Source organism: Canis lupus, chromosome 7, assembly GCF_011100685.1.
Source record: "Canis lupus familiaris isolate Mischka breed German Shepherd chromosome 7, alternate assembly UU_Cfam_GSD_1.0, whole genome shotgun sequence".
Classification (NCBI taxonomy): Eukaryota; Metazoa; Chordata; class Mammalia; order Carnivora; family Canidae; genus Canis; species Canis lupus.
Genome location: NC_049228.1, coordinates 24,286,719 through 24,313,632, shown reverse-complemented (window position 1 = coordinate 24,313,632; position 26,914 = coordinate 24,286,719). Strand labels below are relative to the sequence as shown.

The following is a 26,914-nucleotide window of genomic DNA, read 5'->3' as shown; positions in this document are numbered from 1 at the left end:
GCTGAGCACGCCTCCCGCCCCAGGTTCGGACTTTGGAGGACGATACTGCATTTTCGGCCTCACAGCTTGCTTTCCCACGTGTCTGTGAGTGCAGAGCCGGGTCACACTCCCACCGTGCTGCTTGCTGTGCACACACCCAACCGAAGCTTCTTGCTAAAGCCAAGGCAGTAGGGGCGCTCCCATAGGCGAGTTTGCTTTTGAGGGATGCTTAGACACCCCCCCCCAGTATCTCCCAGATCTTCCCGGCCCACCCTGCACCCCCTCGGCCGCGTGTCCATAGGGAAGGGTTCCAGGTGCCACCGGCGTGGTAACGGCACGTTTCCAGTCAGCACGTCAGCCGAGCTGACGTCTCTTCCTTAGATGCTGTCACCCACCAGGCGTTTATCTCCCGGCAACAGTGAAGTAGCCACCTGGTGCATCTTTAAAGGACTCGGAACAAAGTGCTTTTCACGTGTACTTCGCCTGTAGGTTATTTTAACTCCCTGGCAAGTGTGTGTCACTGTCACCTGAAAACCCGGTAGCTGCGACATTGTCACTTGTGCTAAATGACTAAGTAATGGCTGAGGGGACTGTACCTTGGAGTCCCGCAAGGAGTTTCCGGAGGACTCGGACACATGATTCAGGAGCAGGGGCTGGAGGAGCGTCCCCCTGGGCCCCTGTGAAAGGATTCGGCGCGAGGGAGGCTAATCGCTTCCCTGCCCAAGCAGCCTGCGCGTGAACCGCGTGTGCTGGAGCCGAGCCGGGTGCTGCGCCTGGTTCCCGGCCGGGAGGAGGAGATTGGAAACAAACGTTTGTGAAACTTTCTTTTTATATATAATTCTAGTTTTCAACAAGTATGTAAGTTGTTGCACGAGAAGGAGTAATAAAAGACCGACTCTCTTGCCCCTGCTAGAGTTTGGGTTGCTCCAGCAAAGATGAGAGATTTAGCTTGGGGCCCTGGCTGTTTGGCGTAGACACATGCATGTATCTGGGCGCCTGCTGTTAGGATACTCCTGTGGGAGGTCGGCACGGTCCGCAGATTGAGGGGACAGACAGCCCGATGGGGAGCGGCGTGCCCCTCCAAGTATGGACAGTGTCTTTTCAGGAACATCTGGGAAAGAGTTCCTGGCAAGACCACCCCTTGAGGGGTTACATAGTATGAAGGTTCAGCCTGATTTCGGGTAGAATATGAGCTTCTAAAAGGAGTGATTTTAAGAAAAAGCTTCAACGTTGGCGTTTTATCCTTTTCAATGGAATTGAATGGCTTTTAATTTTTTTAAACATTTTAAACACGTATTCTGTATTTATTGTTGAAAACTTAGAAACACTTTGAAAGTACAAAGACAACAATAAAAATCACCCACTGCCTGCTATTCATGTTATTTGTTATGAAAACGAGACTTTCTAGTTACTTGTCTTTTTTTTTTTTTTTCTCTATGAAGTGGCTGAAGCATTTCTTTGATCGTTAGATATTTTTCACTTATATTTTAACACTGCATGGAATTCTATCGTGAATTTATTTAAAAGTATTTAAGAGATTTTGAACCTTTTTTTTTTCTTTTTCAGTAGATTTCTTTTTTTAAAAAAATATTTTATTTATTTCTTCATGAGAGACACAGAGAGAGAGAGGCAGAGGGAGAAGCAGGCTCCATGCAGGGAACCTGACACGGGACTCGATCCCGGGACTCCAGGATCACACCCCAGCCGAAGGCAGGCGCTAAACCGCTGAGCCACCCAGGGATCCCCAGTAGATTTCTTTTTCAAAAATGTTTTGGCATTCCCCAACTGTCCCAGTCTTTCTCTTCCAGAAGAGAAGACAGAAATAGACTCTGTTGGCTGGTTCTGGTCAAAGCACAGGTTCAACCTTTGGCTTCTGTTAGGGGAGCCTCTGCCTCCGTGAAAGTCTTAGGCTCTGTCCTTACCATTGGTTTCTTAGCCCTTCTTTAAAAAACAAAAAGAAAAAAAAAAAAAAAAAGAAGAACTTAGGCCTTTTTTTTTTTTTTTTTCCCACATAAGCAACCCTAGGTTGTTTTATGGAAGATAAAAAAGATAAAAGTCCTTTCACCCCACACGTTACACTGTGATATACTATCTTCCAGGGCATAGATTTGTCTTCTGGTTGTGTAGCACTGCTTCGTCTGAGTTTCTGCCAGCCTTGCAGAACACACTGTTAGGAATGTAAATCTGAAAAACAGGAAGGCCTCATCATGTTGAAGTCTTTCCTGTCAGCTCTCTTTGAATCTATCACTGCTAACAGTAGCAAAAAAAAAAAGAAAAAAGAAAAAAAGTACTTTTGATACTTTGTAATGGAAGACAGTAAATTGCTATTCTGAAAATCAATGTGAATGTACACAGTTCATAATGTTTAGTTCAAAGGGGGCCTTTCTTCCTAAGAATGTGACTTGGTTCTTTCACCGTAAGACTTTGTTTCAGATTTTTCCTGGACGTTCAGGAGGAAAAAACCAGCTCAGTAATTTCTTTTAATTTGTTTTTGTTAAAAAAAAAAAAAAAAAAACAAGCAAACATGTCAGAAGGATTGTTGCTCTTACTAATACAAAAATTGGTGTTCAGAAAAGTATTTTTACCCCAAGAATGAAAATGTCCATTGATAGCAAAAGTCACGAACCCACATTATCCTGATTCTTGGCTTAGTGCTCTTAATTAAATAGATTCAATTAATTTGAACTCTGATACTGGAAAAACAATTTGAAGAGATGTCTAGTGGCTTCCCCCCATTTCATGCCGTCTATGTAGTGCAGTTCCCCTGGAGGTTCAGAGTGGGATTGTTGTGCGTGTTTCAAACAAAGGGTGGCCCATGTCTGTGTTCTAGGTGAAAATGCCACAGGATGGGGGAGATGTTGGAAATTTTTCCTTTTGTGGCACCTTTTTTTTTTAAAAAAAGAAGCCTTTTAAGTGCAGCCTGTGGGGGACAGTTTTAAGTTTCACTGGGTCTAGAGAACCGCACCCGCACCGCTGGCTTAACTCACTATTGTTTCCCAGACAGCAGTCCTGCCTTCCTGTGCCACTTGCGCCTTCTCCTTTTTACACCTTCAAAAGTTCACTTTGTTGTTGTTGCTTGTTCCCCTCACCGGTCCCCTTTGCTTCTGCTGGTTTGTCTCCGCACTAACGCCCCCCTCTGGCTGTCGCTCTCTTCCTGCAGAGGGAGAACCGGAGACTCCAGGAAGCCAGCATGAGGCTGGAACAAGAGAATGATGACCTCGCCCATGAACTAGTCACCAGCAAAATTGCTCTGCGAAATGACTTGGATCAGGTAAACTTGTCATTTGCTGGGTGGAAACCAAACCATGATGACCTCCTCAAGGGCAAGGGCCAAGTGGCTCTCACTGCAGTCCCGCTGTATTGGACACTGACTTGGCTGGATGAATGGGCAGGCAGTGGGCGAGAGGGGACAGCTTTTGGACTGAATCGAGAGGGTGGAAGGCTCAAGCCTTTGCAAATGATTTGGGTTATTTCCAAACAGCATGTGTGACATATTTTTTTATACCTCTAAACTTCTCGGGTGTCTCTTCTCTTCATCTGTACTTTTCCTAAGCCAAGGGCTGCCAGCATAATTACCTGGGAAGATCAATCACCAAGACTCTACTCATGCCACTCTAACAGCGGGAGGCAGTTTACTTTCAGTTCCAGAGAGAATTTGCATCCACAATAAATGTGAAGATTTTAGATGCAGTATGTACATTAAGATATATGTACTGTTGGATAGACAGGCATTCTAGTGGCTAAGAGCCAAGATTGCCAAGGTGTGAATCCTGGCATTACAGTCTGCTCAGCACGTGACCCTGGGCAGTTCTTAACCTGCCTATATGTGTTAAATTGGGTAAAGCCTTTCAACAGTGTGTGTTCAATAAATGTTAGCTGTTGCTAGGAAGACCTGAAATTGTTCAACTTCCCTGGTTCTTTCCAACAGTACAGACAGCTTTAGGACTTCCTATTTTCTGTGTTTTAAAAGATAGTTGGCAATATGGAAAGAGTCTTGGGTGGATTTAAATTATCTCTCTTTTCTGAGTTAACAAGTGAATATTCCCAACAAATGGTGCCAGGGTCAGAAAAAAATGAGACTTAAACTGTTGAATCTGTATTAATGAGACTATGGTGGGGAGTCAGTACTTTAAGGAAAATCTTTTTTCTTTTTCTTCCCTGTAAGGAAAATCTTGTTTTCATGTTAGCTCTCCTAATGGTCTGACTTGCATTTGATTCTGTTATTTCAAATCTTTTATCCACTAATAGTTTTCTTAAGATGGATAACTAAATGAGAAGGAGTTTTAAGCAGCTGGACCCTGCAGGGGGATTCGGTGAAGTTCCCTAGAGAGAGTCATACATTGCAGTTGTACAGGGAATGTACTTGGTGTTACTGATCAAAGCCTTTCAAAGGATTAAAAAATAAAGAGATGGAATGTCTACTGAATACCTACTATGCACCAAAGACTATATTTAGCAATTTTATAAGCATCATCTCATTTAATCTTGCTCATGATTCCACCAAGCAAGTATTATTTTAATCTTACATTTAATAAATGAGGAAAATGACATATATACTCTGACTTGGAAGCTATTCTAACAAAAGTAGAAATCTGGTCAAGAATATGTATGCAAGATTATTTACTGCTTAGAAGTAGTAAATACGTGTACAAGATTGTTTACTACAAAAATAATGTGCACAAGATTGTGTTACTTAGAAGAATAAAAAGTAGAAATAATGTATATGCCCAATAGAAGGGGAGAATAAAAGAATATCTGTAAAATGTCTTTTTGGAATCATTTTTAGAAACAATGGGAAGATGATGTTATAATAATATTTTTGTAAAACCTATAAATTTATCTGTATATAATTCTTACATATAAATTGCAAGGGATATGGCTGGCAAAGGGCCATTATGTAGGAAAGGACGCTGAAATGTACTTTAAAATAAAAAAAGCCTACAAGGAAATCCATCAAAATATTAATACTAGATATCTCTGGGCGACGAGAGTCAAATCTAATTTTTTGGTTCATTTTTATACATTTTTTTCAATTATTCTGTCTTTTATAAGGAGACCACAAATTCTTAACCGCTCTTGGTTTAGTAATAATATGTATTATACCATTTTAATAATCAGAAAAACTATTTTTAAAATGTTGTGCCACCAAGAAAATCCATTTTCTGGATCAATCTGGAAAGACTGCTGCATGAGTACTCCTGAAATAATTGATTATTGACTACCTGGGTAGACAGCTCATGGAGATTCTAGGTACTAGTCCCTGAAGAAAAGATTCCTTCATTCTTTCATTTTTGCCTCTTTCTCTTATTTCCTCCCTTTATACCTCTCTTTTTTAAAAAGTAAGAAAGACCTGGCCCCTGCCTTTTGAAGCTTATTATCTAGGTCAAAGAATAAAATTATCTATTTCTTGCATATCTCCTCTGAACATCTGATTTTGCAGTTTCTGCCTGACTGAGGTTTGTTTGCCTATAAAGAAGCTGTCCCTGTGCTTTGGGCATCATGCCCCCCAGCCAGCCAGGAAGGGCACCAAGAAAGTTCCAGCTCTGCCTGCCTTCACCCAGTCCACCCTGTACTTTTCCATTGCCACTTCTATCAAAATCAGATCTCTTAATTAAAACAGCAAAACTTTGGCAAACATTAAACAAACGTGAAAGCAGATTGTATTCAAGACAATATTTAAAGCAAACAAGAACTAATTAGGTAATTAGGTACTCTTTCAAAATGAATTATTCCTTACCCTCATCATGTGACTGCTGGCTTCGGGCTTCCTGGGCACCAGAGGCTCTTAATTATTCTCTTTGACAGAGCCTTCTGCTTTGACAACTCGCCCTCCCTCAGACTCTTAAAATAAGGACTTTGCAGTGATTAACAATGTAAAAAGATACAACATCTCCATTTCAGTTTCTGTAGCTAGCTACCTTCTAGCCTTTCTGGTCCTTTCTTGTTTCCAAGGAACAAACAGAAGAAACACAACCAGTACTTTCCCACTAATGACGCTGCCTGGTCCTAACCATAGCAAGTTCTGCGTTAGAGCAGAAACTCCATGTAATGAGTGACAGAGTCTTCAGTTTGGTTTTAAATTGAACTGGCTTGGCTAGTTCTTCTAGTTCTTTGAGAAACCATTTCTGACAGATCCTCATCCCTGATGTGAGAGCTGAATCCTTTGATCAGGTTATCGGTTGATTCATGATGGAATCACAAAAGGCAGTGCTTTTTCCTCTTATGTGTTTGTCATAGGAGCTTTAGGTAGCAATTACAAGTCTCCGTATCAATAAGGTGTTATAAGATATTGGTAACTGATGGGGTGGCTCATTCAGTTGGGTGGTGGACTCTTTTAGGCCAGGTCATGGTCTCAGAGTCCTGAGATTGAGCCCCACATCGGGCTTCTCGCTCAGCAGGGAGTCTGCTTGAGATTCTCTCTCTCCTCCTCCCTTTCCCTCTGCCCCTCTCCCTGCTCGCTCACTCGCTTTCTCTCTCTCTCAAATAGATAAAACTTTAAAAAAAAAAAGATGTGATTAGAATTAATAATGACAATGATCTTAACAAATTACGGTGAAGATTTTATAGTTTGAGTTCAAAGATGGAATATGAGTATCTTTATGTGTAGTACTATGTTCCTAGGGATTCATTTAACATGAAAGATGATTTCTAATTAAGTAAGTTATAGAAATTGGGTGTACAAAGACCGAGAAGACTATTTTTAGAAGGAGAACCAAGTTTTTCAGATCTGGTCCTGTCTTGATCAACAGCAGAATCACTCCAACTTAACTGTTTAGCATAAAGGAGAGACTCTGGATGAAGCTTCTAGAAAATTCTGATGCTCCTCCCACATGGGACCCACAGCAATTTTTGCAGGTGTTGGAAATGTTTCTTTAGTGTTCCATAACTATGAAATAACATGTCTAGATGTGGTACACAACTTAAGAAGCTTAAATGTCCAGGTAGCAAAAATTTACAAAAGGCTTAAAATATGGGGTCTCTTTAAGAAACCAAACTTAGGGGATCCCTGGGTGGCTCAGCGGTTTGGCGCCTGCCTTTGGCCCAGGGCGCAATCCTGGAGTCCAGGATCAAGTCCCGCATCGGGCTTCTGGCATGGAGCCTGCTTCTCCCTCCTCCTGTGTCTCTGCCTCTCTCTTTCTCTCTCTGTGTGTGTCTATCGTAAATAAATAAATAAATCTTAAAAAAAAGAAAAAGAAAAAGAAAAAGAAACCAAACTTAGAGAACATTCATTCACTTCAGAGTGGCATGAAGAGAAAGGACTCTTCTCTTCACAAAATGGAAACTTCTGCGAGTACTAGAAGAGAATATTAAATTGTACTTTTCTTTACTAGGAGGGCTGTTGCTCAAATAATTCTGGGGTAGAACCAGTTATAGGGAGCTACATTTGGTTAGATTTTCAAGAGCACTGAAATGATCCATATAGTTATTGGATTCTCTACCCTATCACCTTCCATCAGAGACTTTTGGGGAGCCCCTCCCTGCTTTGACTGCAGTCACCTGACTAGCTCCAGAATTCACTGTTTTGAGTTTCTATAATCTGTATCAGATATCTTACAATTCATGAAAACTTCACTTGCAACATATATTTTACCTACCTCTAATTTTAGGATATTTTTTTGCTATGTAGATTTCCCCCTGCAAAATCTAACATACCAGAACAAATTTTAGAGTCTTTAAAAGGGACTTTTTCATCTTAACTCCACAATAGTTCCAAATTATCTGAAAACAGAGCGATAGCCACTAGAATATGGGACATCAGGAACTCTAGGACAGAACAGAGAAGCCAGAGTGCAGTTTCCCTGCGGACTGCGCTGGCCTGGCCATCTGGACATGTGGGAGATATGGTGAAACACAGGCCACCTGGCCAGTTTTTACGATTACTTGGATAATTTTTCACTGTCGTCAGCCAAGGAAAGCTTCTCCAAATAGCTGCCTCTCCTCTGTGTCTGTGGCTCTCTCTACTGAACTCATCCTGTGGCCCTCTGCCACCTGCACTCCACACGGTGCACTAGGAGAGCCACATCCATTCACTCCCCAAGTGCTTGTGGAGGACCTGATGCTCCCATGCTGGCCTCGGTGCTGGGGAGAGAGGGATGAGCAAAAGAGCTATGGTTCCTTCCTCCCAAAGCAGGAAAGTCTAACAGGCGAGATAAGTAAGTAACACATGTAATCTGTTGTTACAGATTATGCTAAGTGCTATCAAAGGAAATAAGAGAGAGGTCAGCAGAGGAACTCATGTAGATGGGGGTGAGCAACTGATTTAGGTAAGGGTGAGTGGGACAGGGTTCAGGGTCACTTCACTGCGCATGTGGACTTGAAACAGACCTCCAGGGTGAGGTCAGGGTCTAGAGTGTGTAATGGGCATGTGTTCACTAAGTTAAATATAAATATACACACAGTGCTTTCCTATCTAATTGGATTCTATATCCAAGATCTATTCTGTATTCTCTCTGAGCTTTGTCTCGGCCTTTCTAGAAACATGGTCTTTTCTGTTTGGACTCCTGTTCCATACTTCAGTTTTCCCCAAGGCTATCTCTTCCATGGGTTTTTGGTCTTAATTTCTCCTTGCCGTACTCCCTGTCCTGTGTGAGGACCTTCGTGAGCTGTTTTACCTCTGCTGGTCTTTGAATTTTCTCACCTGTTGTCCATGGATCAGCTTGTCTCCTCTCTGAATCCATCCTCATCCCCCGCCCCCACCATGCACTAACAGCTAGAAGCTTCCATGTGAGGCTCCACCCATTCATCCAGTCCATCTACACAGTCTCAGAGTGAGTGCTGTTGTGATGTCTGACAACATGTAAGAAGTATTTAGAAAGATCATGTCATTCACGTCTGAAGTCAGATCATGGCTCTGATCTTAGATGTGTGCCCTAGTCACATTAATTCATCTCTCCAAACTTCACTCTCATTATCTGTAAAATAATTACTGTTGTGAGGATGAGAGATAATGTGTGCCAAGTGCCGGCTGTATACTTGGCATTCGATAAAACAGCTGCCCTCTGGGTGAGCCAGGAGGAGGAAGTGGGTTTTGGTAGTGATGCAGCAATCATAACTAGAGAAAGCACACGCTTTCTTTCTTCACCTTGATGATTGTGATGTTCTCTGATGTGCAGGCGGAAGACAAGGCAGATGTGCTGAATAAGGAGCTCCTCTTGACCAAACAGAGGCTGGTGGAAACCGAAGAGGAGAAGAGGAAACAGGAGGAAGAGACTGCCCAGGTAAGAGGCATAGGTGGGCTTTTCTTTGCACAGGTGTGTCGGCGCGTGGAGTTAATACTCTAAGCATCAAGTAAAATTAAACTTATTCTAAATCAAGGGCAATGTTGAAGCAGGACATGTGAGTAGTGTTGGGTCTTGCCATTTCATTTGGAGGGGGTTAGAAGTAGAGGCAAGACCTGATTTCTACCCTTGAACAGCTTTTAGGAATACGCCTTTACTCAGATATCTAGCAAGAGGGTTAGGTTTTCTCTAAGTTTAGCAATTTGGAATTATGATCCAAGAGCTTTGGCAAATCTGCAGTTTGTGTCCCGTCTCCAAGGTAATTGACTTCAGCGGTAGTTTGAGAGGCCCAGGGAGCAGGAAGCCTGCAGAAATCTCAGCTGGGAGTTGCTCGGTTTTCCTGATTCATGCCTTGGAAGGAGTGTCGGCATTCCTGCCAGAGCTCTCAACCCTTAACTCCCTGGGAGAATGAGAAAGGCAGCCCTTTGGGAACTAGCCTTGAGGTTGGCACCCTCCGGTCTTCACGTGCATTATGAGGATGATGGGCTGGATGACACCATCTGGATGAAAGACAGGAGGGGCCTCTCTACCCTAGGAGTTGAGACTTCTGGTCTTCCTGAGAAGAGCAGGCCGATGTTCTTCACTGATGTTCTCCATCTCTGCCAGTCCCAGCCAGGCATGAGTCACTCACTTATTTTAATGACACCAGGACACCAATAATACTAAATATAAAACAGAACACAAAGCATTTCAAAAACCTGTATCCAAGCAGAAAAAAGTCCACTGAAGTTACTCAGGAAGGCATGTATCATTTAGCACCCTCCGGGACTGACAAATCCGCCCCCCCCTCCGCCCCCGTTTTTAAAACAGATTTTATTTATTCATGAGAGACACAGAGAGACAGAGGCAGAGATAGAAGCAGACTCCATGCAGGAAGCCTGATGCAGGACTCGATCCCGGGACTCCAGGATCATGCCCTGGGCCGAAGACAGGCACTCAAATCGCTGAGCCACCCAGGGATCCCGCCCCCCCCCCCCCCACATTTTTAATTGGAAAATGATGATGACTCTTGGCATTTAGTGTGGACCAAGATTTTTTTTTAAACATAGAATTTTTCAGGAGCTGTTTAACCAGTTTGATCTGAGCTTTTTTGAGGGGTTTTGTTTTTCTTTACCTCCTGTCTTTCTTGGGCCCATTCTTTAGGTAAAGAATGAAGCAAATTATTAATTTATTATTTATTATTATTATATTTTATATTACAAAATAATAAATTTTATTATTAGCAAATTAATTTAACCCATGTTTCTTCCCTCCCTTTGTGCATGTGCACATGTGTATTTGCATATGTGTGTATATCCTGTTTTAATTGTTATGGTACCTTTGTGAGGGGAGGGATCTCCCTTCATTTGCCAGATAAGGAAATCATGGTTTAGAGAAACTAAATGACACTAACTCAAAGCCTGTGAGCTTTCTAAGTCTGCCCTGAGGTCTGTGGGGCCTTCTCGTGGGAGGGTGGAGAGGTGTGATTGGCATCCTTAAGTTACATGGCAGAGAATAGAGACTAATATAAATAAATAACTTTGAATCAATAGAACTTATAAATTGATTTTAGGATTTATGGAGCACCTGGGTGGCTCAGTGGTTGAGGATCTGCCTTCAGCTCAGGTCCTTATCCTGGGGTCCTGGGATCAACTCTCACATCAGGCTCTCCCCACAGGGAGCCTGCTTCTCCCTCTGCCTATGTCTCTGCCTCTCTTTGTGTCTCTCATGAATAAATAAATAAAAATTTTAAAAAAGAATATAAAAAACAGGGGCACCTGGGTGGCTCAGTGGTTGAGTGTCTGCATTTTGCCCAGGTCATGATCCCAGGGTCCTGGGATCAAGTTCTGCATCAGGCTCCCCACAGGGAGCCTGCTTCTCCCTCTGTCTATGTCTCTGCCTCTCTCTCTCTGTCCCTCATGAATAAAGAAAATCTTTAAAAAAATAAATAAAAAGAATTCAAGGACACAACAAATAGAAAGAAATTTGAAAGGATTCTAGCTTGATAAGGAGTCCAATCATAAATTGCAATAATTATGAATTAGCGAATACAGAGTCTACCCATTTATAATGTGGGATGCTGCAAAGGAGAATTCAATTTACTCTGGTGATGTACTTAAAGATTAACCAGAGTTGTTTTGTGTTTGTTTGGTCAACAACTTGAAAGAATCGAATTCTTTCCTTCTCTGGTGGCACCTGAGCTTTGTGACTGCCCTACTTTGCTTGCTACCTGGAATTCCCGAGTTGCTGGGCTACTGAAATAAGCGATCATGGTTTAGCACTTCTCTGACTATAGCAAGTACCTGCACTGTGTGGCATGCTGGCTCCTTCGAAAGCCTCTGTTCAGTCCCCAAATCTCCTGACCTCAGAAGGTCTAGACCTGCCTCCTGCTCTTGCTGGCCCCAGGCTCAAAAGCTTCCTGTTCCCACCTTCAGAGGTACCAGCAGTGACAGGAGGAGCTCTGGATGGAAATGCCGAAAATGCTTCTTCAGTCATTGATTATACAGCATTAGGAGAAGACACAACATTGACTTCATGGTTTTTTTTAGACCCTCATAAGAATAAAGATGGCTTCGGGGCGTCCAGCTGGCTCAATCGGTGGAGCAGGAGACTCTCGATCTCCGGACTGTGAGCTCAAGTCCCACCCTATGTGTGGAGATCACTTAAAAATTAAATCTAAGAAAAAAAAAAAAGATGACTTCTTAATGGACACTTATTTAACCTATATAAAATAAGTGGTAAGGATAAGCAGTTGTATAATGGGGTTGTTCATACATCTTATACATTACAGGAAAGAAAGAGATGTCCGTATCCCTGGAGAGGATCAGGCTTTTCGAACGCTAAAGATAGAGCTTCAGTGAGGAGAATTTATACAGTTGTAGTTGCTAATGTCAGCCTTGACCGGATCAGGCCGGCCTGACATATGTGTTTGTTGAAACTCATTAGGGTTTTGACTGAGGCTTGGTGTTTCTCATTCTCTGTCCTTCTAGCTAAAAGAAGTCTTCCGGAAACAGCTGGAGAAGGCAGAGTACGAGATCAAGAAGACCACAGCTATCATTGCTGAGTATAAGCAGGTATCGTGCCACTGCAGTCTGTGTTGCCATAAAAGTGACTATTGTTTCTCTTTGGGGGAGAAAAAACATTTTTGTCTTGGGAGTTTCCAGAACAGTGACTCATTAAATTTGGTGGCTTACTCTCTGCTCTGAAATAAGCAGTGATTGGACGTGCTTGCTGATAATGTGGGAGGCGTAACTGGGCAAAACAGTCTGCTGGCTATTTACAATGTTGGGTAGCTTCAAAGGAACAGGAAAGTTGATTGTGACCATTGGGATCCTGTCTCTGCCCTACTCAGAAGCGGATTTCCAGTAGACCTCACTGCTAACATTTGCCTCTCTGCCAAGGACTAAAGTTTGGTGATTGTATCCAATCAGTATGTCCTTTGCTGTCACATGGCTATGTGGCCTTACCCAACGATGGCCAACACTAGCAGAAAACCTTCTGCTAGAACCTTTGATCCTTTGGTCTCTTAGTGGAGGGCTTCCTCTTCATGAGGACTCCTGGCCCCAACATCAGTGCTCCCAGAAAGCCCTCATTCCAGATAGAGTAGTACTGTCTTACCTCTGCTGCTCATGCTGGGCCACGGCAAGGACTCCACCTTCTGAGAAACCTTTGCATGGACTGCGAAGGTTCCATGTTTCCAGAGTTAATCAAGGCACCATGTATCACCTGCTTTTCCTGAGAACTTCCCTGGGGTCTCCTGCCTCATGTAGGAGTTGGAAGTCTGATTCCTATTCTTTTTTAAAATGTGTTTTACGGCTTAAAAATAAAATGTATGTTCCTCATGGAAAATTGAGAAAGTGTAGAAAAGCACAAAGAAAACACTAACCCCCCCACCCCCGCTTAACCTTGCCAACTAGAAATAATCACTGTAATACACTGAATTTGCTTGCATTGTTGCTGTATACATAAAAATGTCATTTATATTGTTTGTGTTAATTTTTTGCAACTGGTTCACTTCATATATAATGAACATTTTTTCAGAAGGATTTTTCTCTTTCACGGGAAATTGCTTAGAAATAAGGCTTCAGAGCTGTCTTACTTTATGATAATCAATATATGTTTATTTAATACCTGCTATCTGAAACCCTTGATTCCTTAAGGGGAGTAAAAAAGATTAATTCAATTTCTCTCCTTCAGAAGCAGATCTTGTAATGGGGAGGTAATATCTGTGCACAGATAAGAGGAAAGGGAACTTATTGCCCATGGAAAATGAAACCCTTTCTGGAGGAGGGGTAATGTGAGCTGTGCTTCAAAGGTGAGATGAAGTGCGATTTAGGTACGTGGAGGCAGAGGAGGATGATAGAAACGAGGGACAGAGAAAAGCATGCAAAGGCACGGAGGTAGATTAGTGAACACAAACAGTTTTGTTTGTCAAGAGTTTCGAGTACAGTAAAGAAGCAAAGGTGAGTTGGGTCCCAGTTCAAGAAGGGTCTTCAGGTTAGGCAGAGGAGTTTGGATTTTATTCTGTTTACAGTAGGAATATATGAGCAAGAAAGTGGAATGATCAGAGACATACTGTTGGCACTAATCTGTGCCAGTGAGAAATGTGGAACCAAATGGAGACCCACAGGCAAAGATACAGACCAGTAAGAGGCTAACGGCAGAGTCCAGGTGAGAAAATACAGGGCCCTGAACTAAAATTAGTAGTGAAAATGGAGAAGAGGAAGACACAAATACAGTCATTTTTTTGCTAGACAAGGGAAAACACAAGGTGATCCAAGACTGTCACTTTGGGTAACTAGGAGAAGGGATGGTTAGACATTAACCAATCCAAGGAACATTAAAAACCATGTGCTGTGAAACTTGCCATCACTGCAAATGGGTTTTTTCATCACCACATTAGGCCATGGTTGGCCGCCATATGCAGCACTCTTCAAAATAGTAATCCTCAGGACTGTTCTTGAATATTATCTGGCAGGCACTACCAGTAATGTAAAAGGCAACAGACCCATCTGTTGGAAGATAATTAGGATATAAAACATAATCCCAATGCATTCTATAGTTGGAATTGGCTATGATTGGCTTTATTTTGTAATCTTTGGGGTTATTTGAAAGGGTATTTGTTTTGCCAAAATTACTAGGGAGATAACTTCTTTCTCACATTAGCCAGTACAGTCCTATTTATTGTTTCCAGGCTTGGATCTGGAGACACTGGCAACAACTCTATAAGCAGACCTTTGTCTCTAGAGCCATTTTTTAGTAGACTGGGATTTTTTTTCTCTTTTAGTTGAGAGCTATGAGTGGTGGGAGAGGCGGAGGGAGAGGGAGAAGCAGACTCCCTACTGAGCAGGGAGCTCTAAGTGGGGCTTGATCCCAGGACCCTGGGATCATGATGTGAGCTGAAGGCGGATGCCTCTCAAAACAGACATTTAAAAAATCCCAGGGGGGACACCTGGGTGGCTCAGCAGCTGAGTGTTACCTTCAGCCCAGGGTGTGATCCTGGAGACCCAGGATCGAGTCCCACATCAGGCTTCCTGCATGGAGCCTGCCTCTCCCTCTGCCTATGTCTCTGCCTCTCTCTCTCTCTCTCTCTCTCTCTCTCTCTCTCTCTCTCTGTCTTTCATGAATGAATGAATGAATTAATTAATTAAATAAGTAAATAAATAAATAAATAAATAAATAAATAAATAAATGCTAAAAATTTTTTTTTTTTTAAATCCCAGAGGCACTTGGGTGGCTCAGTTGGTTAAGTGTCTACCTTCAGTTCAGGTCATGATCCCAGGATCCTGGGATTGAGACCCCCATCCCTGTAGAGACCCTCCCCTCTTCCCCAGAACTCCCTGCCCAGAGGGGAGTCTGCTTCTCCCTCTCCCTCTGCTCCTCCCTCCCCAGCCCCTGCCTCCCTCCCCCCAAAATTATAAAATATTTTTATGTCTATTTTGATAATAGAGGTAGATCTTTATGTTTTTACTTCAAATTGCATTTTATTTTATTTTTTTCAAATTGCATTTTAAAATTGGACATCTCGTACCTTTTTTTATTCCATTTTTCAAAAATAAAAGATTTGTATGTCATTCAAACAATTTGAACTTCCAGTACTTTTTTTAAGCAAATGCTTTTGTTTTGTTGGTTGATATTGACTTTGAAAGCACTTATTTCTACTTCCTTCTAGTACTTGTTGTTAGCACCTTATTTCAGAGTCAATAATAATGAGATTTTTCTTTAATGAGCATTTATTATAGGCCAAATACTATATTGAATCCTTCACATAGATTTCTTTTTCTTTTGCTTATCATAGCACAGAACTATATGAGGGAACCGAAGCTTAGAAAGACTAGTGAATTTGCCCAAGGGACACACTGCTGTAAAGTACTAGAGCTGGACCTCAGGCTTGTCATTTCATACCATGTTGCCAAACCACTTGATCAGAAGTTTAGTCTTTATTAATTTCTGATCATTTTAACTCTGTTTTATGCCTTCTGGCACTTCTTAAGGAAAGTTCAGGTAATTGAAAACAGATACTCTCTCTGTGGCTGTACACAGAAGTTTCTAGTCCAGAATTCTTTTTATCAGGTTTCCACAATGGTACCTTGTACAAAGTGGATATTCAGCAAAGATTTTATAGATTGATTCCAAAATAGGAGAGGAATTCACTGGAACTAGTCACAAAGGCTAGTGATAGGAAGAAATCAAATTATCCCATGTTTCTACTAATTAAGATTAAAATATGGTTTAGGCATGGAACTCTCTCGGGCTTCCTGCTGTGCATTGCATTTGCAGGGCTGTTCTTTTGCAAAATTTCTTCTAGCATCAGAGAAGCCAGAGTAATATATGAGTTGATAAAGATATATGCACCTGCTACTAGCGTTGTTCTGTTTTCTAGTAAAGAAATTCTTTTCTTTCCTTCAGATCTGTTCCCAATTAAGTACCAGACTGGAGACGCAGCAAGCAGCCAGCAAGGAGGAGCTGGAAGTGGTAAAGGTGAGGAAGAATGAGCTAGATCTGCTGTGATGGTTTCTTCCAGATTCACACGGTCTTAAGTCAGTACCTGGGGGGATATCCCAGTGCATGAGGACGAGCCACAGGCAGGACAGTTTACAGACATCACATCCACCCTGCCCCTCCCATTGTTTGAAAGACTTTAGGATCTGTGGAGAACAGTGTCTGCCTCTGACCCGGGTGTGATCCTCTTTCCTGCCAGCAGAAGGATGGTGTTCCCATAAATTTTAGGGATTGTCTGAGGCAGGTGGTAGGAGTGCAGCCTGCATCCCGACTGTGCCTGCATAAATATGGCTTCAGTGTGCAACCCTTGGTGAGCATTCTGGGAGCATCATCCCATTGCTCTCCACCATTTTTTAGAGGGTTATTTTTAAAGAAAACTGTAGCATTTATTTATATGCTGCCCCCTGGTGGTAAAACTTTTGTTGCTTAAGTAAGAAAAGCCATTGCTTTATTCCATAGAAACAACAGGAAGCCAAATAAATTGGTGTTCTTGAGAAGCAGTGTTGGCACAGCCAACTCTTGTGACCTGAGGTTCAGAAACCTGACATATTTCTCTTTGAATATATCCAGGGTTAATGCTAGTGATGAAGTGCATTCTAGGCACGTTGGCATATAATATAACAACTTGTGGACAAGTTCTTTACCTCTAATCTTTATTTTGTATCCTGTACAATAGAGACAATATTACCTGCTTCAGTGAGTGATTTTTTTTTAAAGATTTTATTTATTTATTCATGAGAGACACCGAGAGAAACAGAGAGGCAGAGACACAGGCAGAGGGAGAAGCAGGCTCCATGCAGAGAGCCTGACGCGGGACTCAATCCAGGGTCTCCAGGATCATGCCCTGGGCTGAAGGTGGCGTTAAACCGCTGAGCCACCTGGGCTGCCCTCAGTGAGTGATTTTGAAGATTAAATAAGATTATGTATATAAAGTGCTTAGCTTAGTATTTGGCACATAATAATATGTATTTTTGTAAGTTTATGACCTGAAAATCTGAGACAGGAGAATTGAAAATATGAACCTTATTCTGACTTTATATTCCAAGTGTTTTTTTCTTATTTCATGTTCAAAAACAATCTATTATTAGTGACTATGATCTTGGTCATCTCCCTGCCCAAGCCTGCTAAAGTTTTGGGTTTGTATCTTCCCTCTCTGGTTTCCTTTTACTTTCTTCTGACTTATATGCCTTTATTATCCTTTTTTAAACACTGACCAACATTCAGTTAATGAGGTGCCTTGCATATTAACTATCCTTTGTGGAAATAGAAATGAAATTGATTTATGTGGATAACTCAAGGTTTTGTTGAGCATCTAACCGTGGCCACAGCTATTAGACTTATGTTGTTTTACAGAAAGGATACATAACAAAAAGTTTAGAATTTTCCTGCAGGAGTAAGATCTACATATGCATGTGAAATATGTAGGGTATAATAGTTCAAAAGCATGTAAGTCAGTGCTGAGTTGGATGACACTGACAGGCTGGATTGTAGAGAAAGCAAAATCCTAAGAACTACAGACCAAAGATGACTTTGTGGAGGAGGCTGAACTGAGGAGGTTGGGTGAGAATTCTGTTAGGATTTAAAAAGGACATTCTGGAAGAAACTGTGAGTGAAGACCCAGAAATCAGAATGAGTCTCATTAAGGAGACTCATATACTTAAGAGTGTATATTAAGGAATAGAGGAACTACTGGATAAGGAGGTAGGGGTGTCTAATGAAAGGCCATACATATATTCAGGAAGAGGAACTTGAACTTGTTTTATCTGAATAAATACTTACTGTGTATATTGTTCTAAGGATTATCCAATTTAACCCTCACAACTTCCTGAGAAGGTAGACACTATTATATCTTTTTAATGATTTATTAGATCTTATTTTTATTGATGATGATTACCAAAACAGGTAATTCATGATCTCAAGGTCACATAGCTGGGAAGCAGTAAAGACAGGATTTGAACCCAGGGAGTTAGACTCTCTTCTCCATTTCCCTTAGTGGTGATAACCATACTACATCCTCTTTCTCCAGTGCTATTTCCTTTTCATCTCTGGTTTGGTGCAATGCTATAGCTTTTGATTTTTCCATCCTCCCACAACACCATTCCCCTTTCAGGTATTCCTCCTCTATACTAGAATTAGAATGAACATTCCCTAGCGTAAATTTGACTCTGTCATTCTGTGTATCAGTTTAGAACTAGTTTGGCCACATATAGGAAACCCATAATAACAATGGTTTAAACACAGAAAATGTTTATCTCATGTAAAAAAAAAAAAAAAAAAAATTCCAGGGCTGGAAAGATCCTTGGTTTCTTTCTTTTTTTTTTTTTAGATCCTTGGCTTCATCAGCAATCCAGACTCACCAGTTATTGGTGAGCCACATCCTCAGCAGGGGCTCCCATCCTCTAGGTGACCTAAAGGTCAAGCCTGTCAACTGGAGTTGCCTCCATCACAGCCACATTCTAGGATAGAATTTTAGGCCTTAGGAGATGCAAGGGTACAAGGGCCTACCTCCAACCAGGGGAGCTCTAAGTGGCCTCCTTAAAGCTCCACACCACACTTTGCTTACATATCAGAACTGAATTTCATGGCCACACTTAAGCTTCAGGGAAGTCTGGGAAATGGCAGACTGCCAGCCCTAATAACATAGGAGTTCCGTTAGTAAGGAAGAGGGGAGATGGATCCTGGGTGGGAATCTGCAGCCTCTGCCACACCTCTGTTCTTCAGCACACCTGCCAGACTGCAGCTTCATGAAGCTCATTGTTCCCTCTCCAACATGCAGTACACGATATGGTAAATGAATTTTCTATAGGACGAAATCAGGATTCAATAGCGTTACATTTAAGAACCTTCAAAATGAGGCACGGAGAACCCTTCCCACTTCCTGCCTCTCACTGTTGTGCCATGTACTCTCTGCTCAGGCTCCCTGCCGCCCTCTGAAGAGCCCGTGTCTTTGCACACAGTGTTCTCCCCGCTGAAATGTTCTCCTCCCTCAGTGAGTCTATTCCTGCTTAGGCTCAGCCTAATAAAACTGCTTACCCAGCTTGGTGAACTTTTAATCATTTAAGACCCAGAACAAAAGCTAGCACCTTAACGTTTTATTTAGTTAACAGTAAATGTATATAAACAAATACTTGCTGCATGCCTATTTAGTGCTAGCAGTGGACTAATTATTCTTCTAGGGTTTTAAAAGAATTGCAAGATATCCTTTAAGTGTCTGATGAATATTAATCAGGTAGGAATCTGAAGAGTGCATTAAGGATGAGATAAGAAAGCAATCAGTGGGGTCTGAGAAAGCGACTTCTAGGGATTCAGGCCTGGGATGAGGAGAGCTTAGACATGTTAGAGAAATAATTTGATGACCAGCTAAATATGGAAAGAAGGAGAAGGTAAAGAAAAGATGACCCCAGTGTTCAGGCCTAAATGGTGGAGAAAGGCATGATGACACAGAAATGTGGGGAGAGTTGCTCTATGTGTGTGTGTCTGTGTGTGTGAGTGAAGAGAGGAATATAGTTTTGGTTATGAAGATATTATAATATGTAGTAGTGCATTAAAACAGAAATATTCTGTAATATGTTTTACCTCTAAGCTATTTTTGGAGATATTTTAAGAAAACAGTAGCACCATTGACTTGAAGAGTTGCTGTTGTTCAGTGCCATGTGCCTGGTTGGCAGTCTGGGCATGAGGCAGAGTTACTTTCATCACCTAGAACAATAATGATCATCTTCGCTGAAAGCTGAACAAAAGGACATAAACTTTATTTGTTGCAAGCATAGGTTTAGTGACTTTCTCAGTCTGCTGTAGGCTCTTGTTACTTAAACTGAGTTTCTTCACTAATAAAAAGGGGGGGGGGTGGATAATAGTACCTGGTCATATAGTAACTCTAGGATTCACAAAACTCTGCATGGAGAGCAATGGCATGGGGTTCTAGAAAGGCCTCATGGCAGCACAAAACTTCTAGAACAAGTTTCAAAGAGGTGCTATAATATTTTCCATTTCCAGGGTCTCCCTAGAGATACTTTAAGAAAAAGGGAGCACCTAACTTGCATAGTTGGGTTTGGTGCTGACTGAGCACTTTGGTTGCAGCTCAAGAAAAATAATTACCTTCAGAAGTGGACCTGCATTTGATGACAACAAGCAGTGTCTAGATGAAAATCATACCCAGTTGTTTCAGGAAGTGATATATGCTATGAAATTGTTTGATGTTGGTTATCTCTTTTGACTCTTTCAGGGTAAAATGATGGCTTGTAAACACTGCAGCGACATTTTCAGCAAAGAGGGCACTCTGAAGCTCGCAGCCGTAAGCAGGGAGGAGCAGGGGCTGGAACTGGATGATGAGAAGGATTCCCTGAAGAAGCAGCTGAGGGAGATGGAGCTGGAGTTGGCACAAACCAAACTGCAGCTGGTGGAGGCCAAGTGCAAAATCCAGGTTGGGGACTGATAAAAGATCAACAAGAAAAAAGAAGCAATCGGTGCTCTAGGACACATTCTCATACTTTGGAATACACCTAGCTCAGCATCCTAAGATGTTTCCACATATGATGAATACATTTCTTGCCCAATGATATGTCCTCCATAGTCACATTTTTACGTCATTATTTTTAAACAGTGACATAAACACAGCTTTAAATGAAAATGCAGTAATTAAAATGATATCCTGTGAGAACTTAAGCGTATACTTTTTCATTTTTACCCCGAAATTTTTGTAGGCAAGGTCCTTTCTCATTGAACGTTAGCCACTGTGGGGCTGATCCTGAAAATGAAAGGCCAAACCTTCCCTATTGTCCTTCCCCGAATAGTTGAACATTGGCTGGCACCCATTCTTGGCTTTGGAGCATTTTCTCCTTCATCTTTACCTAACTTTACCAAGTCCCTTTCCCCAAAATCTCTGTCCATATTGGAAGATAACCTAATTAGAAAAATAGTCCTGGCTTCCAATGGACTGTTCCCCATTTTCTTTTTCCCAAAGTCCTTACGCACCACCATCACCTGCCCTGGCAATGATGTGGGCCGCACTAGTGGTCCTTAACTGTTTCTGGGCTGGCCCTGGTAAGTTCTCAGGGGAAAAGGCCATGGGTTTGAAACTGGAACTCATTCATGCTTACGTCATCAGTAAAAGTTCCATCCATCCATATGTCTATTTGTGTTTTAAACATGTTGCAATCTGAATCTAAATTTGGACCAAAAATGCAGAAGGAAGAAAAGATACAATGAGGTTTCATTTCACTGTTCAGAGAAAGCCAGATTCTGACTTTCAGTGGTAACTCTTTTAGCTCTATACCATTTTCTTGTATTAAGAAGCCAATTAAATCTCCCCACCCCCCTGGGTTTTGTGGGAGGAAAGCTAGGGCTATGCATACACACCTAGGGATTCCAAAAAGCTATACTCTGATTTTTTTGGCAGAGAGAAAACATTTATATAACTCAGGTGATTTTCTTTTTTTAATTAGGAACTTGAACACCAGAGAGGAGCCCTTATGAATGAAATCCAAGCTGCAAAAAACTCTTGGTTTAGCAAAACCCTGAACTCTATCAAAACGGCCACAGGCACCCAGCCACTGCAGCCACCGCCGGCCACCCAGCCACCCAAGGAGAGCACATAGTTCCAGCCTCACCCAAGCACAAGAGCACAACGATCAAAGTGACAGACACCCAGGAGGAGTCTCCCAGTATCCCTTTACTGGAAAGTAAAGGAGGCCAGAAAGCAAGCCAGGATCTCTCAGTAGCCCTCACTCTTTCTTGTTTGACACTTTGCAAAGGGATGTTATTTAAACTGACCTGAGTTTTATTGAATACCTGCTTTCGAACCTCTTCATGGAAGGCCATGTTCAGTTCCATCATAGTATTACACACTATTTTATATGCCTGATGTTTAGTTGGAAATAAGTAATTCAGAACTAAATGATTTTTATTTAGAACTAATTATTAATAATTACTTTCATCTTACATAAAAATGGAGATGTCTTTTATTCCAAGGTTAAAGTGAAAAGATGATATTTGTCACAGAAAAAGAAAAGAAAGAAAGAGAAAGAAGAAAGAAAGAAAGAAAGAAAGAAAGAAAGAAAGAAAGAAAGAAAGAAAGAAAGAAAGAAAGAAATTAAAATCTAAACGTCTTAACGTTTCAGGATTTATTCAGATTAAAGCACACTGTGGGGCCGTTCATGACAACTGTGAGGTTTCTCTCTGAAAGTGACTCCCTGGAAAACGATTATCCTGTCCAAAGAATAAACCGGGGATTGAACAGTCCCCAAAAAGAATTAATTTCTTTTCATTTTCTGTTGGGTATATCTGGAAATGAAGTGCCAAGAACCATGGAATAAGATAGACTATTGAAAAAACACACTAGATGAAAGGAACTGAGATTTTGATAAACGCAGGATAAGAGAAATCATTTGGCCCTAGTATCCTAACAGGTCTTTTTGAGAAACTCTACACAGGAATTGCAGATTCCTAAGTATGAACACAGTTACGACTTCCAGCAAGCGCTAAGTCAGAAGTGCTATTGCGAGCTGTAGCATTAGGGAACCTTTACCAGAGAAGCCTAGAAAGGCCCAGTTTGGCCACCGTGCTTCATATGAAATAGAGAACCAGGGACAGAGTATTTCATTTAATGTTGACATAGATTTGCTAAGGAAACACTAATATACTATACCTTTTCAAAGTTCTGGAATGGGGAATAAAGGTCAGCTTCACATCATCTTAGTTTACTGTTAGATAACTTTTACTGATGTCTGTATCTCCCTAAAAAATGTGTCCTTGGCACCCCAGATAAAGAGATGCAAATGTATTGGTAACATTTTTGATTGAATATAAAATCTTTATAGAAATGCATATCTCATGGAACGTTAAAGCTATTGTTTAAAAGTTGGTGGAAATAGTTTTTTTCAATTATATTTAACAGGTCTATTTAAATAGTCCTTGCTGGAAATCCTTTGGTAACAGCAAAACTAATTTTCCCATTTTCTAAGCTCATTCAGAGGCTTTGGCCCTTTTACGCCAACCAAACTACTGTTGGCTATGTATAATAACACTTATTGATACTCATCCTTGGCTTCATTGTTGAACATACTCTTGCAACAAATCTTAAACTCTTGTAGCGCCAGAGTGATTTTCATCTGTGCCATATGTTGCAATTAAAAGCAATACGTTCTTGGAAGTAAAAATTAAATAAGAACTATCTCAACTCCAGGAGCATGTGTTAAGTTGCTCATGGTAGATCCTTTCCTCCAAAATGATCATTAAACTCTAAAAAGTTAAGTCCCTATCATTGAGTTATTATATCCTTTACAACCCATAAAACTAATATGGATGGTAGCCTTTGTTACACTCATCAAATAATACTTTTCTTACAGAATTCTTTGTGTTTTGTCCTCCCATTTACCATTATAATATTCATTTCCTTGTACCCAAAAGGAAAAAAAATCCAGCATTCTGAGTGTCTATGTTGACTTTGATAGTCCCTATTTGGTGATTTAGAAAAGGTTTTGTTTTTTGTTTTTTGTTTTTTGTTTTTTTAATATAATGGCTGGAAAATTGCATCTTGGTACTTGTTTCTGTAAATCATTTAGTATAATTTTTTAGCTTTGCTGGTACTTTATGCTTTGATTCCAAGAAGCCTTGTACAAGTTGCCTTATCCAATGGCCAGCTAAATTAAAGATGTTGTTTTCTGTTTTGTGAATCTTATAGTTTTACTGTACAGAGCTCTTTTTAACTTCCAAAAATCAGCACATTCCACAGAATGCCTAAAGTGCATAATTTTCCTTACATGGTAGTTGAGGGAGAAATAGTATGGCTGTAGGTTCAGTCCTCACCTATACACCTGGCTCAGTTCCAGAGCCCCTTATATTTTTTTTTCTTTAAATAAAATCACCAGGTACATACATTCCAAATGTGTAATCTGTCTTTTGCATTTTCTCTTAACTCTTTCAAACGATTTTAATGGCAACCTATAGATTTTTCCTTCTTCTTCAGTTCCATATCATACTTATTAGGTATGCGTATTGGTACCATAAGTCTAAACTGTTCCTCACTGCAGGGTCTTTGGGTCAGTTGCAATATTAGAAAGAAAATTCAAAATTTGGTATATGATAATGATTATTCATTATGTTAGCATTGCCCCAAACCACATATCCTTCCCCAAAAAATACTGAATGTATTTTTTGAAAACTCATGCATCCTAGTATTAAGTAATTGTTACCTTTAATTTCACTTATTTTGAAAATTGGTACTCTTCTCTTGAATTTCTTTTAGAAAAACATCAACCAGCCCAGATAGCTAGGAAATTTCCAAGTATTCTAGAGTGTTCTTCATCTTTTCCTAGGATATGCTGTATAAAACATTCCTCCAAAAATCCAAGACTTGTAGCATTCTAAAAAGTGATGATTTCTCTTCTCATTAAATTCTGCTGAATAAGTTAAGGGAATGCATTTCAATTTGGTAATTTAGTTCATTAGCTTTTATATCTTGAGATTCTTGTTTAACACTTTCTTTAAAGCTGAAAAAAACCCAGCTGAATTTTGCAGTGCATATGTTTGCTATCTTCACATCCTGAGCCATGGTGCAATTTGATTATATTTAGTTACATATAATTTAATGCAAAGAAATTCTCAGTTCCCTAATGCTCTGTGTATGAGTGCCTAATAGAAACACTAATAGGAATGTCATATAGGCCTCTGGCCTCTCTTTCCATACAACCACTCTCTGTCTCTTTCTCTTTACCTTTCCAGCTATTAAATTCATAATTTCTTCATTGGCTTTTCTTAAATTTCCAAAGTACAAAAGCAATCTTTGTACTGATGTTGGGATAATGAAGACTTGTTTCTTTTTTTTTCAAAATTTCATTCTTTTATACCGTGTTTTAAGATTTTTCTCAACCCCCTACTCCATTTTTAAAAAATATTTTCCAATTAATAACTAGTGGCTTTATTTCCCAGTGAAAGTGAGAAAAACAAGAGAATGCACAGTTCAGGGCATGAGATGAGAGATCCTTAAAGGAGCTGATCAGTTACTGAGGAGGAAGCCCGCACTAACGTAAGGGATTGAGTTTTCTTTACCTGCAATCAGCCCGCTAACTATTCTAAGGCGGTTGTCTGATTTCAGGATCCTTTGAAGGGAAAAGGAGCTTTTAAAAAATTAAATACCTTATTTGTTTTCTCTCTCTGGGAATGAACACTTTTAATTACTTAGCAAGAGGATTCAGTTGTATAACTTACTCTTTAAAAAAGAGCCACTCTTAAATAGCTCTGATTTTCTTGCTTCAATTACAAATAGATGAGAGAATGGACAAACGCTGTTGTTTGATGTGAACACTTCGATTTGTACGTGTGTGTGACTGATAGAATTTTACGAAGAGGATCATTGCCTCTTTTGTACAGCCAGGTACCATGTGACTAAATACACACATGGCAATCAACTACAGAAGGCCAAACGAGTTCAGTGGCCTGTGTGTCCTACAACCAGATATAAAACTGTCTTTCCCTCTGGTTGCCATGCTCATGTCACACTGAACTCGAATTGCTCTAGAACATCCTTCCTCTCTTACAGTGACTTCCATGTAACACAGGTAAAGCCCTTTATCTTAGGAATTTCCTTATCTTTCCAAAGTTTTCAAAATGAATCCTTCTATTTGAGAGGATGTTCATGAGTTTGTAATGAGGAAAGTGGATGTTTACAAGTGGCTTAGTGACTACAGTCAGCTGTCAGATGTTACCTTCCTGGCTTCCATCTAAAAGGCTACATGTCAAGCATATCCCCAAATGAATTTGTTACCTGTTACAAAAACATCTTCATCAACATGTCTCATTCTCCCCACCTCAATCCTTGGTTTATCATAGTAGTATTCTGAAAACTTTAAAAAAAAAAATCATTGAGTAGAAAATAAACATTTTAAGTTACTTTCCTTTTTCACTGGCAATAAGTTAACACGTAAAATTTTTTCCATTAAAATGTAACTTTTAATAACTATATATTATATATGGAATAAAATATAGGAGACTTAATTATAAGTATATAAATGCATCAAGACTCTGGTGTCATGAAAGCACAAGAATAAAGCTGGAGATGGTCCCAGAATCCAAGATGACCCAATAGCATTTTGCATCAATTTCTCCCATTTTTGGTATTTTGCATAATGTATGGATCCTCAGTTCAAATGAAGGAAAATGTCTTAATCAGCATCATTCCTACCTTTCCCTTGCTTAGGAGGTAGTAGGAAGTCTGTACTGTTTATTTTTATGAATTCTATGATTTTGTCCATGACCTCTCTAATGAAAACAGGTTCTAGAATAAAGGAGTTGATTGGCCCAAATAGTGCTAACTGAAGAGAGAAACATGAGGGAGCAGCCTCTGTAAACACTGACCAATTAGATGTTTCCATAATTCCATGTATTATGTATAGTACATGCTATTGGTGTAAATGTAATGCTTGTTAAGAAAAGTGCAATTTATTGTACATTGTCCCAACAAATGTTTACTTTTATAACAGTTATGAACTTGGATTAGTATCTTGTTTTCCTGTGTGAATGAAGCCTTGTGAAATAAACAAATTCAAGCAAGAAGGTAACAAGGTGACTGTTTTTGTGAGTCAGTGATGTTTTCAATGATTTCTGTTGCCCCTTTGGCCCCATTAAGCAGTAATATTCTGAAGTCCCAATAGTCTTTTTGATTTGTTTCTAGTTGACTT

General features: G+C 40.5%; 1 protein-coding gene and 1 long non-coding RNA gene across 24 annotated transcripts in view; one reads left to right on the top strand and one right to left on the bottom strand.

Annotated features, from left to right (window-relative positions):
• RABGAP1L (RAB GTPase activating protein 1 like) overlaps nt 1–26,794 on the top strand; it is a 744,356-nt gene extending 717,562 nt beyond the window's left edge. For all 11 annotated transcript variants that reach the window (XM_038542444.1, XM_038542442.1, XM_038542443.1 and 8 more), the window contains 6 exons: nt 3,140–3,250; nt 9,093–9,197; nt 12,227–12,310; nt 16,146–16,217; nt 20,464–20,661; nt 21,683–26,794. In XM_038542444.1, the coding sequence (XP_038398372.1) occupies nt 3,140–3,250; nt 9,093–9,197; nt 12,227–12,310; nt 16,146–16,217; nt 20,464–20,661; nt 21,683–21,835 (723 nt within the window). In that variant the 3' untranslated portion in view covers nt 21,836–26,794. The remainder of the gene's footprint in view (nt 1–3,139; nt 3,251–9,092; nt 9,198–12,226; nt 12,311–16,145; nt 16,218–20,463; nt 20,662–21,682) is intronic.
• LOC102152829 overlaps nt 4,475–26,914 on the bottom strand; it is a 29,249-nt gene continuing 6,809 nt past the window's right edge. For 6 of the 13 annotated variants that reach the window (XR_005362065.1, XR_005362066.1, XR_005362062.1 and 3 more), the window contains 2 exons: nt 26,002–26,080; nt 19,970–20,669 (listed from right to left, as the gene is read on the bottom strand). This is a non-coding gene — a long non-coding RNA (uncharacterized LOC102152829). The other 7 variants (XR_005362055.1, XR_005362060.1, XR_005362059.1 and 4 more) reach the window with 7 other exon arrangements.